This window comes from Nyctereutes procyonoides, unplaced genomic scaffold (genome assembly GCF_905146905.1).
Source record: "Nyctereutes procyonoides isolate TBG_1078 unplaced genomic scaffold, NYPRO_anot_genome, whole genome shotgun sequence".
In the NCBI taxonomy this organism is placed as follows: domain Eukaryota; kingdom Metazoa; phylum Chordata; class Mammalia; order Carnivora; family Canidae; genus Nyctereutes; species Nyctereutes procyonoides.
This window is the reverse complement of record NW_026575139.1, coordinates 27,930,877-27,952,175: the sequence shown is the minus strand read 5'-3', so window position 1 is coordinate 27,952,175 and position 21,299 is coordinate 27,930,877. Positions and strand designations below refer to the sequence as shown.

Sequence of the window (21,299 nt, the reverse complement as noted above, 5' to 3'; positions counted from 1 at the left end):
TGTCCAATTCCAGAAGATTTTTATCACCCCAACAAGAAACCATACCCATTACATTCCCCATTTCTTCTTCCCCTAACCCCTGGCAACCACTGATCTATTTTCTGTTTCTATGCATTTGCCTACTCTGGATATTCCATATAAATGGGATTATAGAATATGTGACTTTTTGTGTCTGGCTTCCTTAGCGTGTTGTAGCATGTCAGGATTTTATTAATTTTTATAGCAAAATATATTACTTTTAATATTCCTACAAACATATGCAAATATACTCTTAATATTCTTTTTAACTCTTATAGATTGGAACCATACTTCTTATATAGTACTGTCATTTTCACTTAAGTATTTTCTCGTATGTAATCTTTGAAAACATTTTTAGTACCTTTGTGATATTTTAATAGATAATTTATTCAATCTTTTTTTGGACATTCTCATACTTAAAACTTTAGGTTTTAAGAAGTTTTCTAATAACTTGAACAATTTTTTGCTAAAACCTTATGTATATACCTGATTTTATCCTTTAGCAGCAATTTCTAAAAATAGATTACTGATCATGAGTGAGTATACTTTTGGAAGGCTTGTGGCCATATTGTTAGATTGCTTTATAGAAGTTACACCAGTTTGTACCATGATGAACATGCGTTTCTTATCCTAATCACTGGTAACAGTCATTGAAAAAAGAAGTTTAATTGGATGAAAAAATAGTATCTCTGTGTTGATTTGAGCCTCTTTGACATTGTTATCAGTAAGAAAAATGTCTAAGCAAGCATAGTTACTTGAAAATTTCCTAAAACCACCTAAGGTTCTTCCTGACATGATTAAATCTTTATGGTATATTAAGCAACATTGAGTAAAGTACATATATTAAAGTTATTTTGGGTATGTCTTTTTAAATGAAAAACTTAGTTTCTGGTTTATTAATGTCTTAGAAGGGAATCAGTTTTGATTATTAGCATTTTTTTAAAAAAGTCTTCTCTTGTGTGTTAGAATTAGTGGTTTTCAGCTACTTGTTCAGTTAAGTTCTATAAAATTCATGACTTTGAAATTTGAATATCACACTTTTCATAATTTTTATGAAAGTTATAGAGTTTTTAGAAATAGCTTTACAATTTAATACTACAAAAAGTGAATACAATGCTAAATTTTAAATTTTGGTATTTAGAGATCTAAGAACTAAATACAGTGGCAGCTGTTTTGAACAAATGATAAAGAACATGTATTTTACTTATAAAATTGAAGACTTTAAAACATAAGATAGAGCCTGATAGGTCATTTATAAATCATTTATGTGGTACATTCTAGAGTCTGTTTCTCAGTTTTTAATTATTTAAATTTAGTCCAGATTTAGATTTTTAAAAAGTTACACACACAGTTTTAATAATTAATTTTTTATTGTATATTAATCTTCGGGAGAAAGATATACTTTTATTATTGAGATTCTCCTCAGAAGAGTCTTGCTTGACTACAGAATCTATCATTGTATTATTTCTATGCAGTTATAACAAATAAGATAGTAACTTTTCTTTTTATTGAACTAATAGCAAATTCAGCCATCCTTGTCTGTCAAAAAGTATATACAAAGTCAGCTATTATGCAGTTCAGTTGCCAAGCTGTATTTCATGATAAATTACCAATGTAGGTAGGTAGGTGGATTTATTTATATCTGTATACATAGTACATACAGTAATTCAAGTCACTAATCACTGCCTTGAGAGTTAAAGGAATAGTCTTACAGATATATAAGGATAATGTAGTTTTTCATGAGGCATTTTGTAATTGTTGCATCAATGATGAAAGAGAAAATGCAGTATTTTGCTCCACAACTATTTTAATCTTTTTGGTCATTGTGAATAACAAGATCTTATCAGGTCTTCTTGGGGGACTGTTCAGTTGTCTGTCTTTCTTTAAAGATTTTATTTATTTATTTGAGAGAGAGAATGAATGAGAAAGAGCACAAGCAAGGAGTTGAGGGGTGCCAGAGGGAGAAGCAGACTCCCCACTGAGCAGGGAGCCCAATGTAGGGCTCCATCCCAGGACCCTGGGATCATGACCCAAGCTAAAGACCGACACTTAATTGACTGAGCCATCCAGGTGCCCCCTAGAGAGATTACTTCTAATAAAATCTTTAAGAAAGAAAAAATCCAGGGCTATTTTAAATATAATCCTATGTTGCCTCTTATTGTTGATAGTCTATGGAACCTTTTCTTTGGCCATTCGAGGATTTGGAAGTTCAGTTCATTCTGTCAATAGAATGCTTTCTTTGTGTAGCTATGAAATAGAAACCAGCTCTTTGGAATGACAGGCCAACTTTTATTCAGTGAGCTACTTGGGAAATTGTTTTTCCTCGATTTATTGTATGCTGTGAGTTCTTTCCATGGTCAAACGGTGGGGAAAGCAGATGATAGATGTGTGTTAACATTTTCAAATGTGTGTTTGAAACAGATCTGGCAACTGATCGGAAGCTGTTTCGTCTGGTCTCCAATGATTCCTTCATCTCCATTCAGCCTTCCTTATCCTCCTGTGGACAGGACTTACCAAGGGACTTCAGTGACAAAGTGAGCTTGCCAAGTCACAGCCATCACCACCACATTGATCAGTCTCTGTCCAATGCCTGTGACACAGAAGTAGCTTCTCTTGTCCCTTTACACTCACACTCTTACAGGAAAGATCACCGGCCACGAGGTGTACCACGGACTTCTAGCTCTGCTGTGGCTTTTCCCGACACTTCACTGAATGACTTCCCTCTCTATCAGCAAAGACGAGGCTTAGATCCAGTTAGTGAGTTAGAATCTTCCAAGCCTCATTCTGGATCCAAAGAATCCTTAGTGGAAAATTCTTGTTTATCTGGGGAATTTCAGCTCATTGGTGAGCTTAAAAACAGTAATTCTCAGCCACCTACAAAAAGTGGGAAGAGCAAACCTCTGAAAGCAGACAAAAGCATGGATAGCCTGAGGAGCCTCAGTACACGGAGTAGTGGGTCAACAGAGAGCTATTGTAGTGGAACGGACCGCGACACCAACAGTACCGTCAGCAGCTACAAAAGTGAGCAGACCAGCTCGACTCACATAGAGAGCATCTTGTCAGAGCATGAGGAGTCTCCTAGAGTAGGAAAGAAAAGTGGTAGGAAGAAAGAGTGCTGTGCTGACCCTGAAGACAAGAGTAACTGTACCAGTGACAAAAGGACTAGCAGTGAAAAGACTGCCTTGGAAGTGAGTACAAATAGTGGAGTTCAAGAGGCCAAGGATTCCAGTACCTCTGATGATATGCACAATCAGAGACGTCTCAGCACCTCTGCATCTGAAGAAGCCAATAAAAACCCCCATGCAAATGAGTTTACTTCACAGGGGGACAGACCACTTGGCAAAACTGAAAACAAAGAGGAGCAGAGTGATAAGCCAGCTGTTTCAATGGACTCCAAAGTTGGGAAAGAGGGTGGTGGCAAACAGAAGGAAGGGGATGTACGACCTAAATCCTCTAGCTTGATCCACCGAACAGCCTCTGCCCATAAGTCGGGCCGGAGACGGACAGGAAAAAAGCGGGCCAGCAGTTTTGATTCAAGCCGGCATAGGGACTATGTTTCCTTTCGAGGTGTTGCTGGTACAAAGCCACATAGTGCTATATTCTGTCACGATGAGGACTCTAGCGACCAAAGTGACTTGAGTAGAGCATCAAGTGTTCAGTCTGCCCACCAGTTCAGCAGTGATAGCTCTTCTAGCACCACTTCTCATTCGTGTCAGTCTCCTGAGGGCAGATACAGTGCCCTAAAGACCAAACATGTCCCTAAAGAAAGGGGCACTGACTCTGAGCATGTACACAAAGCCCATTTGGGTCCTGAAGGAACTGGCAAAAAGCGGACAACACGTCGGACTTCCAGCACAAATAGTGCCAAGACTCGGGCCCGGGTGTTGAGCCTGGACAGTGGCACAGTGGCTTGTTTGAATGACTCCAATAGGCTGATGGCGCCTGAAAGTATAAAACCTTTAACCACTTCAAAATCAGATCTTGAGGCCAAAGAGGGAGAGGTGCTAGATGAGCTATGTTTATTGGGCCGGGCTTCCCAGTTAGAGACAGTCACTCGGTCTAGGAATAGCTTACCAAGCCAGGTGGCATTTCCTGAAGGTGAAGAGCAAGATGCAGGCAGTGGAGGTAAGTAAATTATAGGAAGAGGTTTCCTCTTCAATCCATTCTTCTTGATTAGAGTAGTACTTACTCATATATGCTTTGTGCTACTACCCCTCCTTCCATGATGTTAAGAAAATAAACTTTCTTCCGTGTAGAAGGAGATGGTAGTCTCAGAAAAGGTTTTGGTCTGCACACTAAGAAAGTTTTTTTTCAGGTGTATTATTTGAATATATCAATTTTTTCTTGGCCTGGAGTTTTCCTAAGTCAATTGCCACCACCTAATGTTTTACCAGGAATAATAAAAATCCATTCTCTTCTTGCCTTGTACAACAGTAGCGACAACAAAATGTAGAAATTTATTAGGTCACAAACCATTTATAGTCATCTCGTATGTGGCATGTGCCACTGAGCCTTCAGAATTAGATCACTTAATCTGTAATATAAGATTTTTCCAAATATTACTTTATCTCTGACTACATGCTTTGAAAACTTGTGCTTCTTTTTTGTCTCTTTGGTTTTTTTCCTTGCTTACTCAAGTATCAGGCATTAACTTTTTTTTTTTCTTTTAGCTTCACACTTAAAGTTTATTAGATTGATGTTTGTAGTTTATGTTGGCATTTAGTGTCCATCCGTGGATACATGATACTCCCTATGAAACAGTGATGGTGTTTTGTTTAGAGTAATAGTTTATTTATTTGAGATGTATGGGAAATTGTGTGAAACTTAGTGGGTGATTTTATGTTGTCAGTGTGTTTTGGCTATTTTATTTATTTCAGAGCTGTTTTTTGCTGTTTTCTCCTACCCAGAATAGTAAATTTATTCTGTTGTGCTTATTATGGAATCTGGTTCTTGAGAGGATTGAAAGAGTTCTGACATCTTCTGTTGGCGCCATCATAAGCTTTTTTTTTTTAATCCGCTGCCCCATTCCCTATATTCAAGCTTATATCTTGTAAACATTCTCTTATTTCCTTTGGTATTGTTTCTAATAAAGATTAATTTGTAATTGGAATGTAAAAAAATGATCTTTAGTACCTAAAGAAGAAAATGTTCTATCACACTTAAATATAATTAATTATATCTGAAGTGATTATCACCATTTGGTGACAATATAGTAATTATATTCCCTTGAACCTTTGATGATGTAGCTATCATTTTGTTTTTTATAAAAGTCTTGAAATGCTTTTAGTGATTTCTCACACAAATCAGAACACAAATGTTCACAACATGGAAGAAACCAATGGGTTTTAAAATATAGTTTAATTTTTCAAGATGTCATTAAAATAAACTTTAAGAATGAACATGCTATGGCAGAAAAATACTGCTGTTCCAAATACTTTGGAAATTTAAATACTAAAAAAAAATATGTACAAGAGCCATAGTAAGTCCTTATGTCTTTGTATTTAAAATGTCAGTTCCTTTCCACAGGGAATATGAGGTGTCCTGATTTGTAGGAAAAGTTACATAGAAGGTTTTATTTATTTCTTGGTGCAGATCTTTGACTAAATACAAGCCCTTATTTTTCCATATTCCAGGTTTTGTCATCTTCTGTGTTCTTGTATTTTAAAAAAAACCCACGTCCTTGAATATTAATAAGAAGCAGATAACGAACTCAAAATTTCCACATACTTCGATGGAATAAACATGACTTTTTTTTTTCCAAAGGAAGAACATTGTAGGGGTGGTTTTTGAGTTTCATTGTGTTTAGAATGAAATAAGAGGAAAACTAAACTGCTTAAATGTGTGGAGAATTTGTACTGAGTTGGTTTTTATCATTTATTAGGGTTTTATTTGGGCTTTGGGGAAGATTGAAGGTAGTAAGAGGGGACATGTTTTGGTTCTCATTTTAAAAATTACATAAACTGTCAAGTAATTGGTAAAGATTTGTTTATATTAGAATTAATTGCTACAGTCCTTTCTGGAAATTTAGAAGACATTTTTCTAGGCTGTTCTTACATACCATACTCCTAAAATGTATCAACCAAACAAAATACTGCTTGACCATTCATATGGCCGTACATAAACTGTAAACAGATTTTATTCTCATGAACTTGGAGGTATTGATGAGTTTTCCAACGATTTGGTTTTATTTTTAAGCTGAACAATGTTGGCAGTGTGGCAGGATGAAATCTAGAAAGTGTACTTTAAAGTACTAAAATCAAATACTCTAAGACAAGAGGTGATCTAACATGATGACATGAACTCAGACACCCTTGCCCACATGTATGGGCTCCACTGTAGGAAAGCTGCTTCTCTTCTTGAAGCCTCAGCCTCCTCATCTCACAGGGTTATTGTGGGGATGGAAGGAATTGCTATATATAAAATGCTTAGAGAGTGCCTGGCACGTAGGAAATGCTTAATAGTGCTACTCTTTCTATTATATAGACCAGTCTGTTATGCTCCTCAAATGTATCCTGTCCTTAAAGTAGAAGAAAAAAAATGATTAAATAGACCTATATTGATTTCGAATCAGGCCATTGTGAAACTCAACAGTAAAAGTAAGAATATCGGTATTCCTAATTTCTTACATAATACCAACAGAAAAACATTAACATCTAATCTGGTAATGTGGATTTTAATCTGATTTTGGCAACAATATGTTGTATAACTTACCTATTGATATTCAGTCACAAGTGATTGTTTTCATAGGACTTTTCACCAATAATCAAGTGCTTCAGTTAAAATTAGGTTTCATCAGTTTTCCTGTTTTGACAGGAAAAAAGTTTCAGGTGCAGACTAAGGCATTTTCTCTTGTTGATCTCTTTTGCATTTAGTTTTTCTTTTATAATTATAAAGCATGACTTAAATAATTTGAGTATTTCCTAATATTTAAAGGAAAAAATACAGATAGTTATATATGGTAGAAAAGTGTCTTGTTTTGTAGCCTACACTACTTTTAAAAAATCTATTTTCTTTTGCATTTTCCTTAATTTACTGCATGAGTCAACAGATTAAAAAGAACAACCAGAATGGATGAGTTTATATTTGCTCTATTCTTTGTAATTTTTTTCTGAATTTCTTAACCTCTGTTTTTCTGTTCGAGAAAATTATTTTAAATATAATGTTTGGGTCCCTATTCTATAAGCATGTAATAGGATCCTATTATTATTACTTTTGTGTTGGGAACCAAAGATAATCTTTTGTCAAGAGAATATTAACTTTATTCAAAGAAAAACCAAATCTCAATAAATAATTTATGAGGGTTTGTGCCATTTGTGTAAATTGAAGGTCAGTTATTTGAACCCAGATATCATTGAACCTTAGAAATACCACTGAATAGGCAAGAACATAAGAATTAAAGCTTTTGTACTTTACTAATTAGAGGGACTCTAAATTCTAATATATTAATTTTCTGATCCATCAGTCCACATGGCAAGTTAGAAGCAACAAATTAGTAGAAAGGGATTGGTGCTTAGAAAGGCTGAAGTAACGACAGCAGCAGGAATGCACTAACATGAAAGGAGAGGCTAGAATGACCACACAAATAGGGTGGGTCATTAAAAGCAGGGGCAAATTGTCTTTTTAATTTGATAATGTTCAAAGGACAGTGTGGGATCATAACTGAATGCTGTATTGTAGTACAATGCTGTAACAAATGCATATGCAGCTGACCCTGATTCAGGGAAAGGTTACATTAGTTTATATGGAGAAGAAAGCTCAGGCATATAAAACAGAGAAAGATGCTCATTCAGTGTAGTAAACAGATTTGGATGCTTCATTTACTTGGAAAAATTATCTTCTCTTAAAGCACGATGAAGAAAAGATATTTTATTGATGTGGCAATTAAGATGTGGAATTACAGAATTCCCCAAACCACCTTATGCCTGACTTTGTGTCATAGGAGCAGTATTTCTCTTTCTTAGCACCAAAAAAGTTCTGGATGAGGAATCAGTTACATTTTAATACCACCTCTAATTACTAACTGGATACTCTGGGAAGTCATTAAATATGGGCCTCAGTTTCCTCAGTTATAAAACAGGAATGATGACTGTCTAGGTCTGTCTCACCATTAACTGTCAGATTCTAGCGAGGTTATATTTGTAAAAGTACTCTGTAAATTGTAACTTTATTATAAAAAGTAAGATACTGATTTGGTAAGGAAATTTCCCTCTTCAGATGGATGTCACTTCAAATATATATTCTTCACTAATGAATTACCCCTTCTTAGATGAATCTCTAAAAATACATGCAAAATAGTTTGAATGCAGTTTTCTGGGAGGGGGTCTGTATCTTTCATCCCATTTACAAAGGATCAAAAACATTAGGAGACACCTCTGCAGGTAAGTGATCCTGGAACTAACTTTTAGGAACTGTTGTGTGTATATCATGACTCCAGAGTATCATTTGACTTCTTGAAATATTTTGTCTACCCATCTGTATTTGTTTGGGATTTTGGAAGATACCAGTGGGATGTGCAAATCTCTCTGACTAAAGACACAGCTAATCCTTTGTCATTGGTTGCTGTTGTTTGTTGACTTACTCAGAAAGTAGAGTAGTCCTTTAAAATGTATTCACAGTTTGAAATTGTTTTAATTCAGAACAAATCCTTCGATATGTTGCAGTAGATTCTCAGTGTTCTTTGGCCTCCCAGAAAATGACACTGATGAGTATTTGTTTTTATTTTAGAACAAAATCTTGGCATGCTGGTATTAGCATCATCCTTGGCTGACATGGAAAGTAAGAAGGGGAAAGATATTTAGATCAAATGGGTTTCAAGCGTAAACTTAAACTATATCTTTGAAAAAAATTTTTTTTGTAAAATCATTTGAATGTTTATTTCTTCATATAGTAACTTTATATTCTTAAATAGTTTTTATCTTGAAGAATATTTCCATGTATTTCAGGATGTCTGCATGTATATTTTATTTTTCTGAGATGTGTGTGTGTGTGTGTGTGTATATAAGTATAAAGATACTTTTCTCATATATATATATATATATATATATATATATATATATATATGCTTGTTTGTATTTTCATTTCTCTTTAAAGTCTCATTTCATAATAACATTTGCTTCTAATATGTTAGAGGTACCAAAACCCAATTTTTAATTTTCACAATCGTTCCAAATTTTTTCCTATAATAAATACTTCCCACTGAAAATAACACCTTTCTTGAGTATTTTCATCTAAATTTTTATTCATTTAATAGCAACTGAGCTATCACCAGAGGCCAGTCACGACTGTATACAGTGACTAGACAGTAACTTATTATATTTGAACCCTGGTACTAAGCAGTCAGCTGTATGATTTACATGTTTTCAAGTGGTGTCTTTTTCTGTACCTACCTACAACTTTCCAATTTTTCAAATAGAATATGGATAACCCTCACCTCCTACCTCCCTACATTTTGCTCTTTTATACTCCCCCCATCCCAAAAGTACTCATTGCCTTTAATACTCTGTTTTCATTCACAGAGTAAAATGAACTGATAGTCTGTGGTTTCAGCATCCCCAATATAAAAATAAAGAGTTGTACTAAAACAATTCAGTATAGAATTTAGAGAATTTTCCTAAACTCATTTAGGTAAGTGGGAAGTACCTTCTGAGGTGGGAGGTATGTATTGTAGATTTGGTTTTCTATTTGATCTTTAGGAATAGATCAGATCATGTAGCTAAAATGTCTTAGGATCTCTGTGCCTTGTGCATGAATTGCCCTTAGGCCCCCAGAAAATGTTTAAACTTAATCGAATGATTGTTTTAATTCCTCAAAAGTGAAGAGCTAAAAATGATCCAGGGTTCTCTCTCAAACTTGTTGTGCTTGTAATTTAGTCTCTTGAAGTTTTCTAACACTAAGAAATGATTTGTGAATTTAAAAATTAAAAAAATTAAGAGTCAAAATTGTCAAAAATATATGTCCTTGAAAGTATTTTTAAATCTTTCTTATTATTTAGGTTTTTTAATCATTTAAATGTTTGTGGATTTTTTTCTTCCTTTACCTATACATGCTTTAAATTTAGTTGTACCCAGAGTGTTAAATTTTCGCTATTTGTATTTTATGCTCTTATTATTCTAGTTAATTTGATTATTTTGCCAGGAGGATACTGGGTTTTAAGCAATGTCAGAATGTCAGCTTCAAAACCAGGTTTTAAAGTGTTTTCTCTCTCCTGTCTGGTTCTTTAGTTCAAAGGTTTTTTGTGTGCTTTGTTTTCTTTCTCTTACAAAGTTAAAGGATTCAAAAAGTTTGTTATAATTGGGTTGTAGAAGTGAACTTTCATCAAGAGACTATAACTTATGTGACTATGTTTACAGCAAATTTTTTTAAATGTTAAAGACACTTTTCTTACAGCAAATTATTTTTATGAATTGCTTAGAGCAACTTATTTTAAGCTGTAAAGATACTTTTCTTTCCTTGGCACTAATAGAACTGGACCCCTCCTGGATCCTATTCCAAATAGAGATGTTTGGTATGAGTAGTATATTCCTCAGGGGGTATGGTTTAGTCTTGTTTCTTGTGATCATAAACTATGGCATAGTGTTTTCAGTTGAATGTGTGATCCTAGCTGCTGTTAAAGTAGCTTTGGTAAACATTGAAAATTCTTTTAGCATTAGATATTTACACCCCTAATATTATAAGGACAACATAGGTAGTAATCATAACTCCATTTTAATACATTGTTCAGTAGATTATTATAAACTTTCGTCTTGAAATGTTTCCAAAACTATTGGATTAAGAGAGTAAGTAGTATTATGTAGTTCTTTTCCAGATGACAAAATGTAAATGGTGTGATTGATAATAGCCAAAAAAAAAAAATTTACATTCTGAAGAAGCCAAAGAACATTTTGACTACAAATGGACACCTTAGTTTGTATTTTCATCTTAGTATTATGGAATAACTGGCTTTTACTTAAAATTCACACCGTTAAGTCTTCAGTAGAAGGAAGATAGTAAAACGTTCCTATTTCCCTTTTATTCTCAATATTCAATGATTACATATTGTTTCTATCCAAATCCTTCAGAGTAATTTTAGTTCATTTTATGGATTAAATTATTCTCCATACATTATATCTGGGTGAAGAATAAAAGTCCTAAACTAGATATCTAAAACTGGAGATAATGTTTAAGTTTCTTAATGAAATGAATTGACCTGTAAATTTGAGCAGTAGTTTCTTACACTAGAATAGAAATCTTCAATATAGGTTCATAAAATGTCTTGAGGTTTAAGAGTAATTTTAAATTCCATAACCTGAATTAACCTTGCTGATGTCTAAGCCGTTAACAGGAATACCAGTCACTCATCTAAGTTTTGCTTGTCTTCCTGCAAGTCGCTTGTTTGCTTTGTTTTATCCTTTATCCAATCAATGACTGCCCTGCCAGTATGTTTTCTCCTTTGTGACAGTGCTGGTTGCAGTTTACTTCTGTTGAGGAGACAATGGTTAGGAGTAGGCTAAACACACAGTATGCTTTGTAGATTGTAGTGACAGAAAGATGTCCTTGAATTTCTACATCAGCATTGTCCAGTAGAACTTCCTATGATGATAGAAATACTCTGTATTGCCCCAATAATGGTAGCCACTAGGTATGTAGTTTATTGAGCACTCGCAATGTAGTTCATGAATCTGATAAGCTGAATTTTTAATTTTATTGAATTTTAATTAAGTTTTACAATTAAGTTTTAATTAAATAGCCACACGTGACTAGTAGCTACCATGTTGGACAGCACAGGTCTAGATGACCAGGTTTAATGATCATTTGTTCTCACAGGCCATATGTAATTTTTGCATACGTGAGCTTTTGCATCACAAGTAACCTTTTTCACATTTTAAGTAATTTTCATTATATCGTAGTTAAACTGGAGGGAAAAAAACAAAAAAATATTAGCTCAAGGAGTCAAGTCTGATTTGGAGCCAAAGCCCCAACGCCTATTCTTATTTAGTTGCCTAACTTCAGAAGGTCACTGTAGCATATGAGCTGGGGGGAAAAAAACAATTGTCTTGTAATTTGTGACTTCTTACTGGCAGAAGCTTGCCAAATGGGTAAAATAATTGTGTGCTTGTCATTAGCGCAATAAAAGGAAACAGTGCCTACATAGAAACACTGTGCCTTCTGGAAGTAGTGTGTACATTCCTAATCATAATAGATTCATTACACAAAGAATATTCCCTGGTGCAGTCAGGGAAAGAGATACAGGATGTAAACATTAAAAAGCATGCTTTATTAGAATCAACATTCACATTGGTAGAATGGCTATTGCTAAGCAGAATAATGATTTGAGAATTAGTAACTATGCTTTTCAGATGTCCAGAAAGCTTGCGACAGAACTGAAATCTGAATACAACAACATTCTTGGATTTGTAATCCTTTTCATACTGAATAGAAAAAAATGTGTTTGGAAAGAATGTTTCTGTACTAAGTTGTTTTGTCTTTATTCATACTTAGTATGAAAATATCCTTTGTCAAAGTCAAAAATCATTCCTAAAATATTTAGATCACAGTGTTTAGATCACCAGGAAGCAATTGTTTTAAATTCAGATAAGCATAACCTTACATTTTGTTTAAGAAATTGAAATCAATTAGAATGGTTTTATAAAATTTTACATAATTCTGTTAAGCCATAGTGATTTTGTCATTGTTGTGTATTTGGTTTTCTTTTGTACTTTATAGTTTTTGGATTAAATCAAATGTCTGTGCTTGTCATCTTGGTGATACTTGCTCCTGATGTTGAGGGGACCTGTGCTGGGGCATAGAGTTGAATAAAATCTGATGGAAGCAAAATACCTTACCTTAAGATATATCCATGCTGTCTTGAATTAAACACTTAAAAAGCTGCCAGAGTTGTGGCATAGGGCAGTGTGGGATAGACTATTGCTATACTTCTCAGCATCAAAAATGAAGTACTATCATTGCTTGCTTGTACTGTCTTCTTGTCAGGAAATAATGCTCCATTCCTATTAGTTGGAACTAACAAACACGGTACTTTTGAGGTTGACTTAATTAAAGGGGGGAATAGAGGATTATGGGACTAATTGAGGCTTTTAGAGAAAGATTTAAGGCAGCAGAGATAATAAAATAGGAAATTGAGTTTGAAGAGATGGTGAGGCCAGATGCATCAAAAACATTATTTTTAAAGAAACTGTGATCCTTAAGTAATTGAATTGTGTTTTGTGTATTCCTTGATACGATAGATTAACAGCATAGGTATGAAAACCGTTTGGCTCAATTAGACAAATCCTCTTTACCTTTGAGGGTGGGAAGTCAGGGGAAAGGCAGGCTCAGCTGCTATTTACATCTCTGACCTAGGCTCCTATTTGACCTAAGTCTATCTTGATGCAGCAGCACAGGCCAGCGAGGAGGCAGTATCCTTTCGCCGTGAACGCAGCACATTTAGGCGCCAGGCAGTACGGCGCCGGCACAATGCAGGGAGTAACCCTACCCCTCCTACATTGCTCATCGGATCACCCCTAAGGTATGGTATTTTAAAATTCCACCAAGCTTAGCATGCATGTTAACAGACCTTCTAACCTGTTCTGTCAGTCTGAAGAAAGCATTCAAATAAGGCTTTTCTTTTCTCCCCAGTTTCTCTCCTATGGTTTTTAAGTTCTTGGAGCTTTCTCTGCATGTTATCATGAGTCTGTTGCATTATGCATGCCTTATGTTGCACTTTTTCAACAAAATGATCAGATTGGTGTAGCAAATTTTAAATAGCAAAATTACTTTAGGGTGGTTATATAAATGTAAATAGAGGCCTTAAGTCAGCTTTTCATTTTTTTCCTACTCCAAATTAATATTAATGCAGCATCTTTTCCCCAACATCTTGACAGTTTAATGAGAACAAATATGGACTGAGTGGTGAGCTTGTTGAGGAATACAGATAACTGACCTGAGCTTGATAAACCAGCTATTTTATTTCACTAAAATATGTATTTTGTATTGCTTAAAAATTGGTGTCCTTTATTTCATAATCACTAGGACCTGGTAAATTACATGGAACTAAATAAAATATTCCATTTATAGTAAAATATGGTCAATTGGATATATGTGTATGTATTTGTGTATATCTGTGTTGAATTTCTCAACTTCTGCATAGAACTGAAGAAAAAACATTTTTACTTTTCCCAATATTTCTAATTAAGAAGGCATCTATTTATAATATTGGGAATAGTTTTCCATTAAAATTTTAGTGTTTTATTCTCCAGTGTGTCTTAGGAGACAAAATATTTGTGCTCTATTTTAAGAATACAAATATGGACAAAAATGTTCTACTTGTGCTTGCTTAAGCAGTGCATGATGTCATATACTTTTATTCATCTCTGTGTTGAAAAACGCCATTACCAAATTATTTTCCTACATTTTAGTTTGACATTCAAAAGGAAGAGCACTTGATGACATAACTGCTGTTAATGCATGGTAGATTCCAAAAGCCAGACTTCTTCCCTTGATAAAATCTTGTTCTTGAGAGTAGCAAAATGTTTCCTTTTATATTCCCCTGGGATTTAAGACTTGCTTATTTTTCTGGATTTTACATTATAATCAGGAACTTCATCTTTTGTAGGTCATGTTCCTAATTAATCCTACAGTAATACATAATTCTGTAAAAAGTAGTGTGGATTAGTTAAACTGACACTTAAAATATAAAAATGGGAAGGCAGCAGTTCAAAAACATTTGGTCTAAAAACCTTTTCTGAGCACTGTTGCTTTTTTGTGAACCCTCCTTTTCTACGTGCCTTCTCCTCTTTTCCTTTGCTCCCTGAACTAATTTTTCCTTCTGCTACTGGATTGGGGGTGGAGTCCCAACCTACAGAAAGAGCTCAGCATTTCATTTTATTTTTTGTTTTATTTTTTCTAACCGCTTCATTTTGCCTCTCGAATAATACTTGCCTTAAACATGTTTGCTTTCTTACTCCATGTTGATATTAATCGTTTTTTTAGCTTCCTCTTTTTAGTCTTTACAAATCCTTTCATTCTTTGCCACAAATAAGCCCGCTGGATCCTACTCACCAAACAAATGCAGACAAATTACTTTTTTTTCTTTGCCTGGTGGAATATTAAAGAACTCTAGCCAGTCATGTAGAATTTTGTAGGGTTTTAAATACATCACCATTTAAATGAGGATATGGTATGAAGCTTATGTGTAAAGGGCTAATGTTAGAAATTTCAGAAAGTCTAGTAGTCAGCATGTAGATTTCATTAAGGTTTCAGGATCTTTCCAGTATAAAGGTTGCATGTATCTTAAATAGGCTGACTTCATCATGGATGAAGTAAGATAAAATTTAGTGTAGAGAAATTAGAAGAAACACCAATTTGAGAAAATCTTTTTTTAATTGCAAAAATATTCAGGTAGAGAATACTGGTGTTAATTTTCAGTTTGACTTATGTAATAATCTCAACTTTAAGTAAATATAGGGTGGCAGGGTCATGGAAGAGTTGAAAACTTGTTTGTCTAAAGGAAATGGAATAGGAGTAATAATAACTTAATTATTTATGTAAGTACCTGTAAAATATACTAACTTATTTTAAACTTTAATGAAAAGTGTAAGTGATTGACAGTCAAAAGCAACTTGGTAAAATATATGTCTCCAAGGATTGTGAATGAATCATAAATTGCTTCACAAAGGGAATTTGCAAATATTTTTTATAATTATTAGACTATCCTGTTCCATAATTATTTACAAATATGGGTTTTTTTTCATTAAGTTAGCTTTGTAGGTAGGTTTTATAGACCTTGACGGTTCGTCTCAGTTACTAGAGATAAAAGCAAAGATCAATATTAAAAATTTTATGATACTAATAGTTCCATATTTATCTATTTTTATCAACCCAAATATGGTATCTTTTAGAATAATTAACGAACTGGAATGAAAAGAAAGTAGTGCATTTTGGGGAAGGGAAAAAAGATTTACTATATTCCTAGGTTTATTTTTTTAAATATTATAGGATTGAAAGATCTGGAGTCAAATAAGGTCATAGTAATAAAAACAGAATCCATGGTTAGAAATTTATAGGGACCATTTTGTGATGCTCAGGAATAAATCCACCAAATATTTGTGAACTGTGTGTTCAAGATACTCTTGAGTATTCTTTGGAATCTGGCAATTCATAAGAATAATGTGATCAAATTCTTAGAGTTTATTTTTTAGTTGTGGAGACACACACAAAAACAACCAACATATATATAAGGCAGAATGTGCCAAATACTAAATAAGTGGTACAGAGGATGGAGACCAAGACCAGCTATATTTTTTCTACCATTTAAATTGGAGATGTTAATTACTAAGATTGCATGTCAGTGATGCTATTAATAGGCAATAGTTAGACCTAAATTTCTACCTTTCCTTTTACTATGTTGTAAAATAGTACTTTTCTCAAACTGGTAGTTTTGATATATAATTGGCACTGTAAAGAATATTAGTTCCTGTAAGTTTTTGGTTAAAGTACAACCTGCCAGGAGTAGTGTTCCTACCAACTTCTGCAAAAATGATAGACTTTTTTGTTGTTGAAGGATTTTGAAATCAGGAATTTAAGGGATGTAACATTTATGCCTAGCTTTTGATGTTCAGAAACTTGACGGCCACACAGATTTTCAGTTGTTTCTTTAGTTTCTTTATTCTAGAGTTGATTTCCATGTGTTGTCTGTTATTTTGAAAACCTTTTTATATATTTGGATATGTTGATGATTACTGTATTCTCAAATGTGCTCACAGTAAAATACATCTTTACTGTTATATACCACCTTTGACTTTAAGTGAAAAAAAAAAGTATAGGAAAATTTGTTTGTTGAGTACATATCGTATAAAGTTCTTCTGTCTTCTGAATCAGAAAGGACCTAGTACTTGAACTACTTAAAGGTTTTATTCATTAGAATTTTATTCCTTGTGAAATTTGGTCATTTATGTAAGGTTTTGTGGATAACTTTAGATAGATTTTTGAGGGAGAATAGCAGACTTATTATGTATGTATAGAAGATACAACCATATTTAATTAGTTTCCAAGATCATCTCTTGATTTATGTTGATTGTACAAAGATTCTACTCCGAAGAAGTTAAAATACTTTCATCATTAATTGCTTTAAAAATATAATACAAGTAAGCATCAACAAGTCAGCATTGTGTAGATTTCGTTTTTTTCATGGATTCTGTATGTTCCTCTGCCCTACCTAGAATATATACTTTTCTTTGGCTCTAAAAGAAGCCTGAAATGTGAATGTTCCAGATAGTGATGGTTAATAGAACTTTCTGTGGTGGTGGATATCTGTATAATTCACACTGTCCAGTGTGGTGGACACTTGTTACTAGCTCCTGCCCACTCTGGTAGGTTTTAGCTATGGCAGCCACAGGCTACTTTGTGTGGAGGAAAGGAACTAAGATTTGAGTTTAGGTAGTCACGTGTGGTTACTGTATCAGATAGTGTAATTCCAGAGTATATTCTGTTGCCATAACCACAGGCTTTAGCAACATAAGCAATATTTTCTACTTAGTCTTTTATTATATGGTTACTTCAAATTACAGCTCTTTTCACAGTCTGTGCAGATAAGTTTGTTTTATAGGCATCATAGAAGCCATTGCATTGAATTCAAAACATTAGAAGTTGATACTCAAGAAAATGATAGAGTAATTGAATGAGGCTATCCTAAGCAGCATTCTTTTTTTTTTCTAAAAGTCTAATTTAATAACAATGCAGAGTTACTTTGAACCTCATGTAGAGAAGTCATGAGTTTCATTACTTTAAATTTGAGTATTATATGAAGAACATTAAAATTCATAATATTTTAAAATAAACATCTAAAATATAATATGAGTTAATATAATAGTTTCTTAATCATAGATTTTTAGATTATTTTTATAATTTTAATAAATGACAAAACAAAATACTAAGTATTTTACTAAGTATTTTAAAAACTCTAAGATTTTAAAAAGACTGTAATACACCCTGAGAAATTACTGGTTTTCAAATTACTTTTAAGATTTTCTAAAATGATGGGTCCTTGTTATTGAAACAATGAAGTGGATCAGAGGAAGGTAGTAGCATGTATATAGAGCCTGTGGCCTTCTTTAAAAAATATGTAGGCTTTTCACAGAAAAAATGTTTAATAAATTCATCACTCTTCCAGCATCCCAGCATCATTTGTATTTCACTTGGTTGAGTCAGTGTTTGTTACTCTGCTTCTCTCGCATTAGTTTGTGATTTTCCTTTGATTCAAAATTGTCACTTTGGTTGCATTTGATAAAGATTCTTTGGTTCTCAAGTGTATAAAACCTTTGTTTTATTGTGACTCCAAGATGCCAGGATATTTGAAAGAATAATTCTAAAATTCTTATAAAGGTTATAAATAAAAGTACATATTTAAACTGAAAAAGAGGATTTATTTGTCAGGGACCAGCTACAACCCACATATATTTAACGTGCTTGTATTTCTTTGCTGCTTTCTTTGTCCTTGTACTAGAATTTTGTTGGCTTGCTGTGGGAAAAAGTCACAGATTGATTAGTTTACATGTACGTTAAATGTTTGCTGTGTTCATCACTATGAATCAGATTTCTAAGGACTGGAAGATTTAAGGGCCCAGTATAATCTGTGCATTTTACAAAGTTTGTTAGCTCTTTCTTAGGTTATGTTGAAAAAAAAAAAACAGGTTATATTTTGAAATCAGTTTTCTATATTGACTTCATTCTAGCTGTTGTTTTTTTCTTTTCTTCCCTGTAATGTCTCCCCAATCCATGTTTTTTCCTAGCCTTCAAGATGGTCAGCAAGGCCAGCAGTCCACAGCCCAGGTCAGAGTCCAGCCCCGCCCCCCTTCCCAGGCTGCAGTGCTCAGTGCTAGTGCCTCCTTGCTGGTGAGAAATGGGAGTGTCCACTTAGAAGCCTCACATGACAATGCATCTGCTGTAGGCGGCAGCAGTTTGCACGATGAACTTGGTATGCAGGCCTTCTGTAATCTTGGTGGTAAAAAACTTGAATGCAGCAGATAATGGGTAACAATGATTGTTGTTCTTTTGTGAGATAGGTTTCTTTGGAACTATGCATAAGAGCACTTGTTATAGGATATGTCCTGTGTGTGAGGAAAATTTGACTTGCTTTCCCCTTTTTTGTTTCTCTCAACATTTATTCTACATTTTTTTTGAGCATGTCTATTACTGATAGGTAGTTAAAAGGATTAACAAATGTTTATGCGTTAGTGTTCTCTTATAATGTGTCGGGCAATTCTGTTATTCTTTGGCACTTGTACCATGTAGGAAATGTTGATTTTTTTTAAAAAAGTTATTTTCTTTAAACCTTAATTTCTTTGAATTCGCTGAACATGCTGCAGGAAAGGCAAAAGGCAAAAATACTTTCTAATGGTGTATTTCTAGAGAACCTTTCTTTTGGGTGTTCTATATTTCACTTCAGTGTCTGTCACCTGAAACAGACTTACTATACTCCTAAATGCAGTACTCAGAGGGTGCCATGGCTCTCTACTACTATCAATAACTATATCAAATTTTTTCTTTTTCCTATTAATATATCTATAAATATAAGTTATTAAGTAGTTAATGCTCAGAGGAGGTGGTATAGTTTAAAATCTCATAATGCATATCCACTTAAATACCTGTTTTGTCCCTTAAAGACAGTATTTTATACTGTTTTGGTTTCTGTTTCTCTGTATAATCCATCTTTCTTGTGTTCAGAATGTAGATTAATAACATTTAAGTCAATACAATGAAGAAAATTTTGGTATTAAAAACACACAGTTGAAAGCATTACATTTGCTCACCGTGATTTTGTTTATCCATGTTTAGAACTGCATTTCATTTATAAAGATGATAATCCACTTGACACTTTGGCTGGAAGGATGTGCAGTGTAATGGGCTCTTTATTGACTCTTCCTATTTTGTAAAAATCCTTATTAGTTCCAGAGAATTAACAAGTATTAGATATGCATATTGATGAAAATAATTATCTTTAGCAAATCTTAGGGAAACTTGAAAATGGTCACTAAAAGAGAAGGCAATAAAACATTTAGATTTTAGAGTGCTTTTGCTTTTGCATTTATAATTTGAAAAAGCAAAGGAGTTTATAAGGGTCCTCAGTTTTACTTGTGTTGAAATAGTGATACTTTTTTTTAGTTGCAAATATATTCAATTAATGTCTTTCACTATTTCTCTCAGATTAACCCAAAGTCTTTAGGAACAGAGGATTTGTCAGTTTGTGCATATAAAATTATAGTGCCATCACTTGCCCTTTGGGTCTCTGGTAGTAGATTTTCTAAAAAAAAGCTTAATTTTGATCCATTTTGGATTTTTTGACTTCTGTCAAATGGAGCATAAAATGATGCAGTAGATGATTTTGCTCTATGAAACCTAACTTACTCGAAAAACTTGATAAGAGAGCCTTCGTTGTAAAATACCATCCTTAATCCACTTGCAGATTATTGAGAATATGTGCATTCATGAACTCTACACAGTTCTGAAGATGAAGGTGACTTTAGCATCTGTGGGTGAATATTCAGAATGTTGTCTTGAAATTTGGATTTTTTTCTTATTGTTGGCCTGTGGTAGCTGGATGCTGCCAAATTGAATGTATTGTGATAATTAGCACAAAACAAGCAATCGGTTGGACAGCGTATACCTGTTCCATAGTAAATGAAATTGGCCAAAAAAATCCTGAAAATGGGCTGAAGTTGAACTTAAAGGATTGGGTAGAGACGCTGATTTTTGTAATACATTCCACTAGAATATTTTTGTTGCAAGGTTTAATTTCTACATTATAATTAACAGTAGTAAGATAATTTTAGATAAATTAATTTGGATACTATATACTCAGATGTTAAAGTTAGTCTTAATATTCCCTAAAAAAATGAAGTATTCAGAAATAATTGTTTCCAAATTTAGCTGCTTCAGTTGAAAATTTTTTAAGTGTATAATATTTACACGTGAAAATGTATATATACACAAAATATGTTTATATAAAACATTCAAACATATATATATACATTTTTACATATATATGTTTGAGTGCATATAAGTGTTTGCATCTGTACACATGTATAGGTAATAATTGGCTGTTTAAGCAGAGGCATTGCTTTGTGGATTAAAGGAAACTTGCAGTCAGGCACTGTTTAATTCTAAGCCTAGGTGGTTTTCCTTAACTGTTTTCTACATCTTTACTTTGTGGTGCCATAGTAGATAAAACCACATTCGTTTCCTATATGAAGCTCTGAGAATCCTTATTTCTCTTTTGAATTTTAACTGGTGCTTCAAGGCTACCAGGT

At 33.6% G+C, this 21,299-nt stretch overlaps 1 protein-coding gene across 8 annotated transcripts in view; it reads left to right on the top strand.

Annotated features, from left to right (window-relative positions):
- PCNX1 (pecanex 1) overlaps positions 1-21,299 on the top strand; it is a 158,603-nt gene that overhangs the window by 55,871 nt on the left and 81,433 nt on the right. For 3 of the 8 annotated variants that reach the window (XM_055303721.1, XM_055303719.1, XM_055303726.1), the window contains exons 6-9: positions 2,440-4,143; positions 8,743-8,793; positions 13,390-13,522; positions 18,783-18,967. In XM_055303721.1, the coding sequence (XP_055159696.1) occupies positions 2,440-4,143; positions 8,743-8,793; positions 13,390-13,522; positions 18,783-18,967 (2,073 nt within the window). The remainder of the gene's footprint in view (positions 1-2,439; positions 4,144-8,742; positions 8,794-13,389; positions 13,523-18,782; positions 18,968-21,299) is intronic. The other 5 variants (XM_055303725.1, XM_055303724.1, XM_055303720.1 and 2 more) reach the window with 4 other exon arrangements.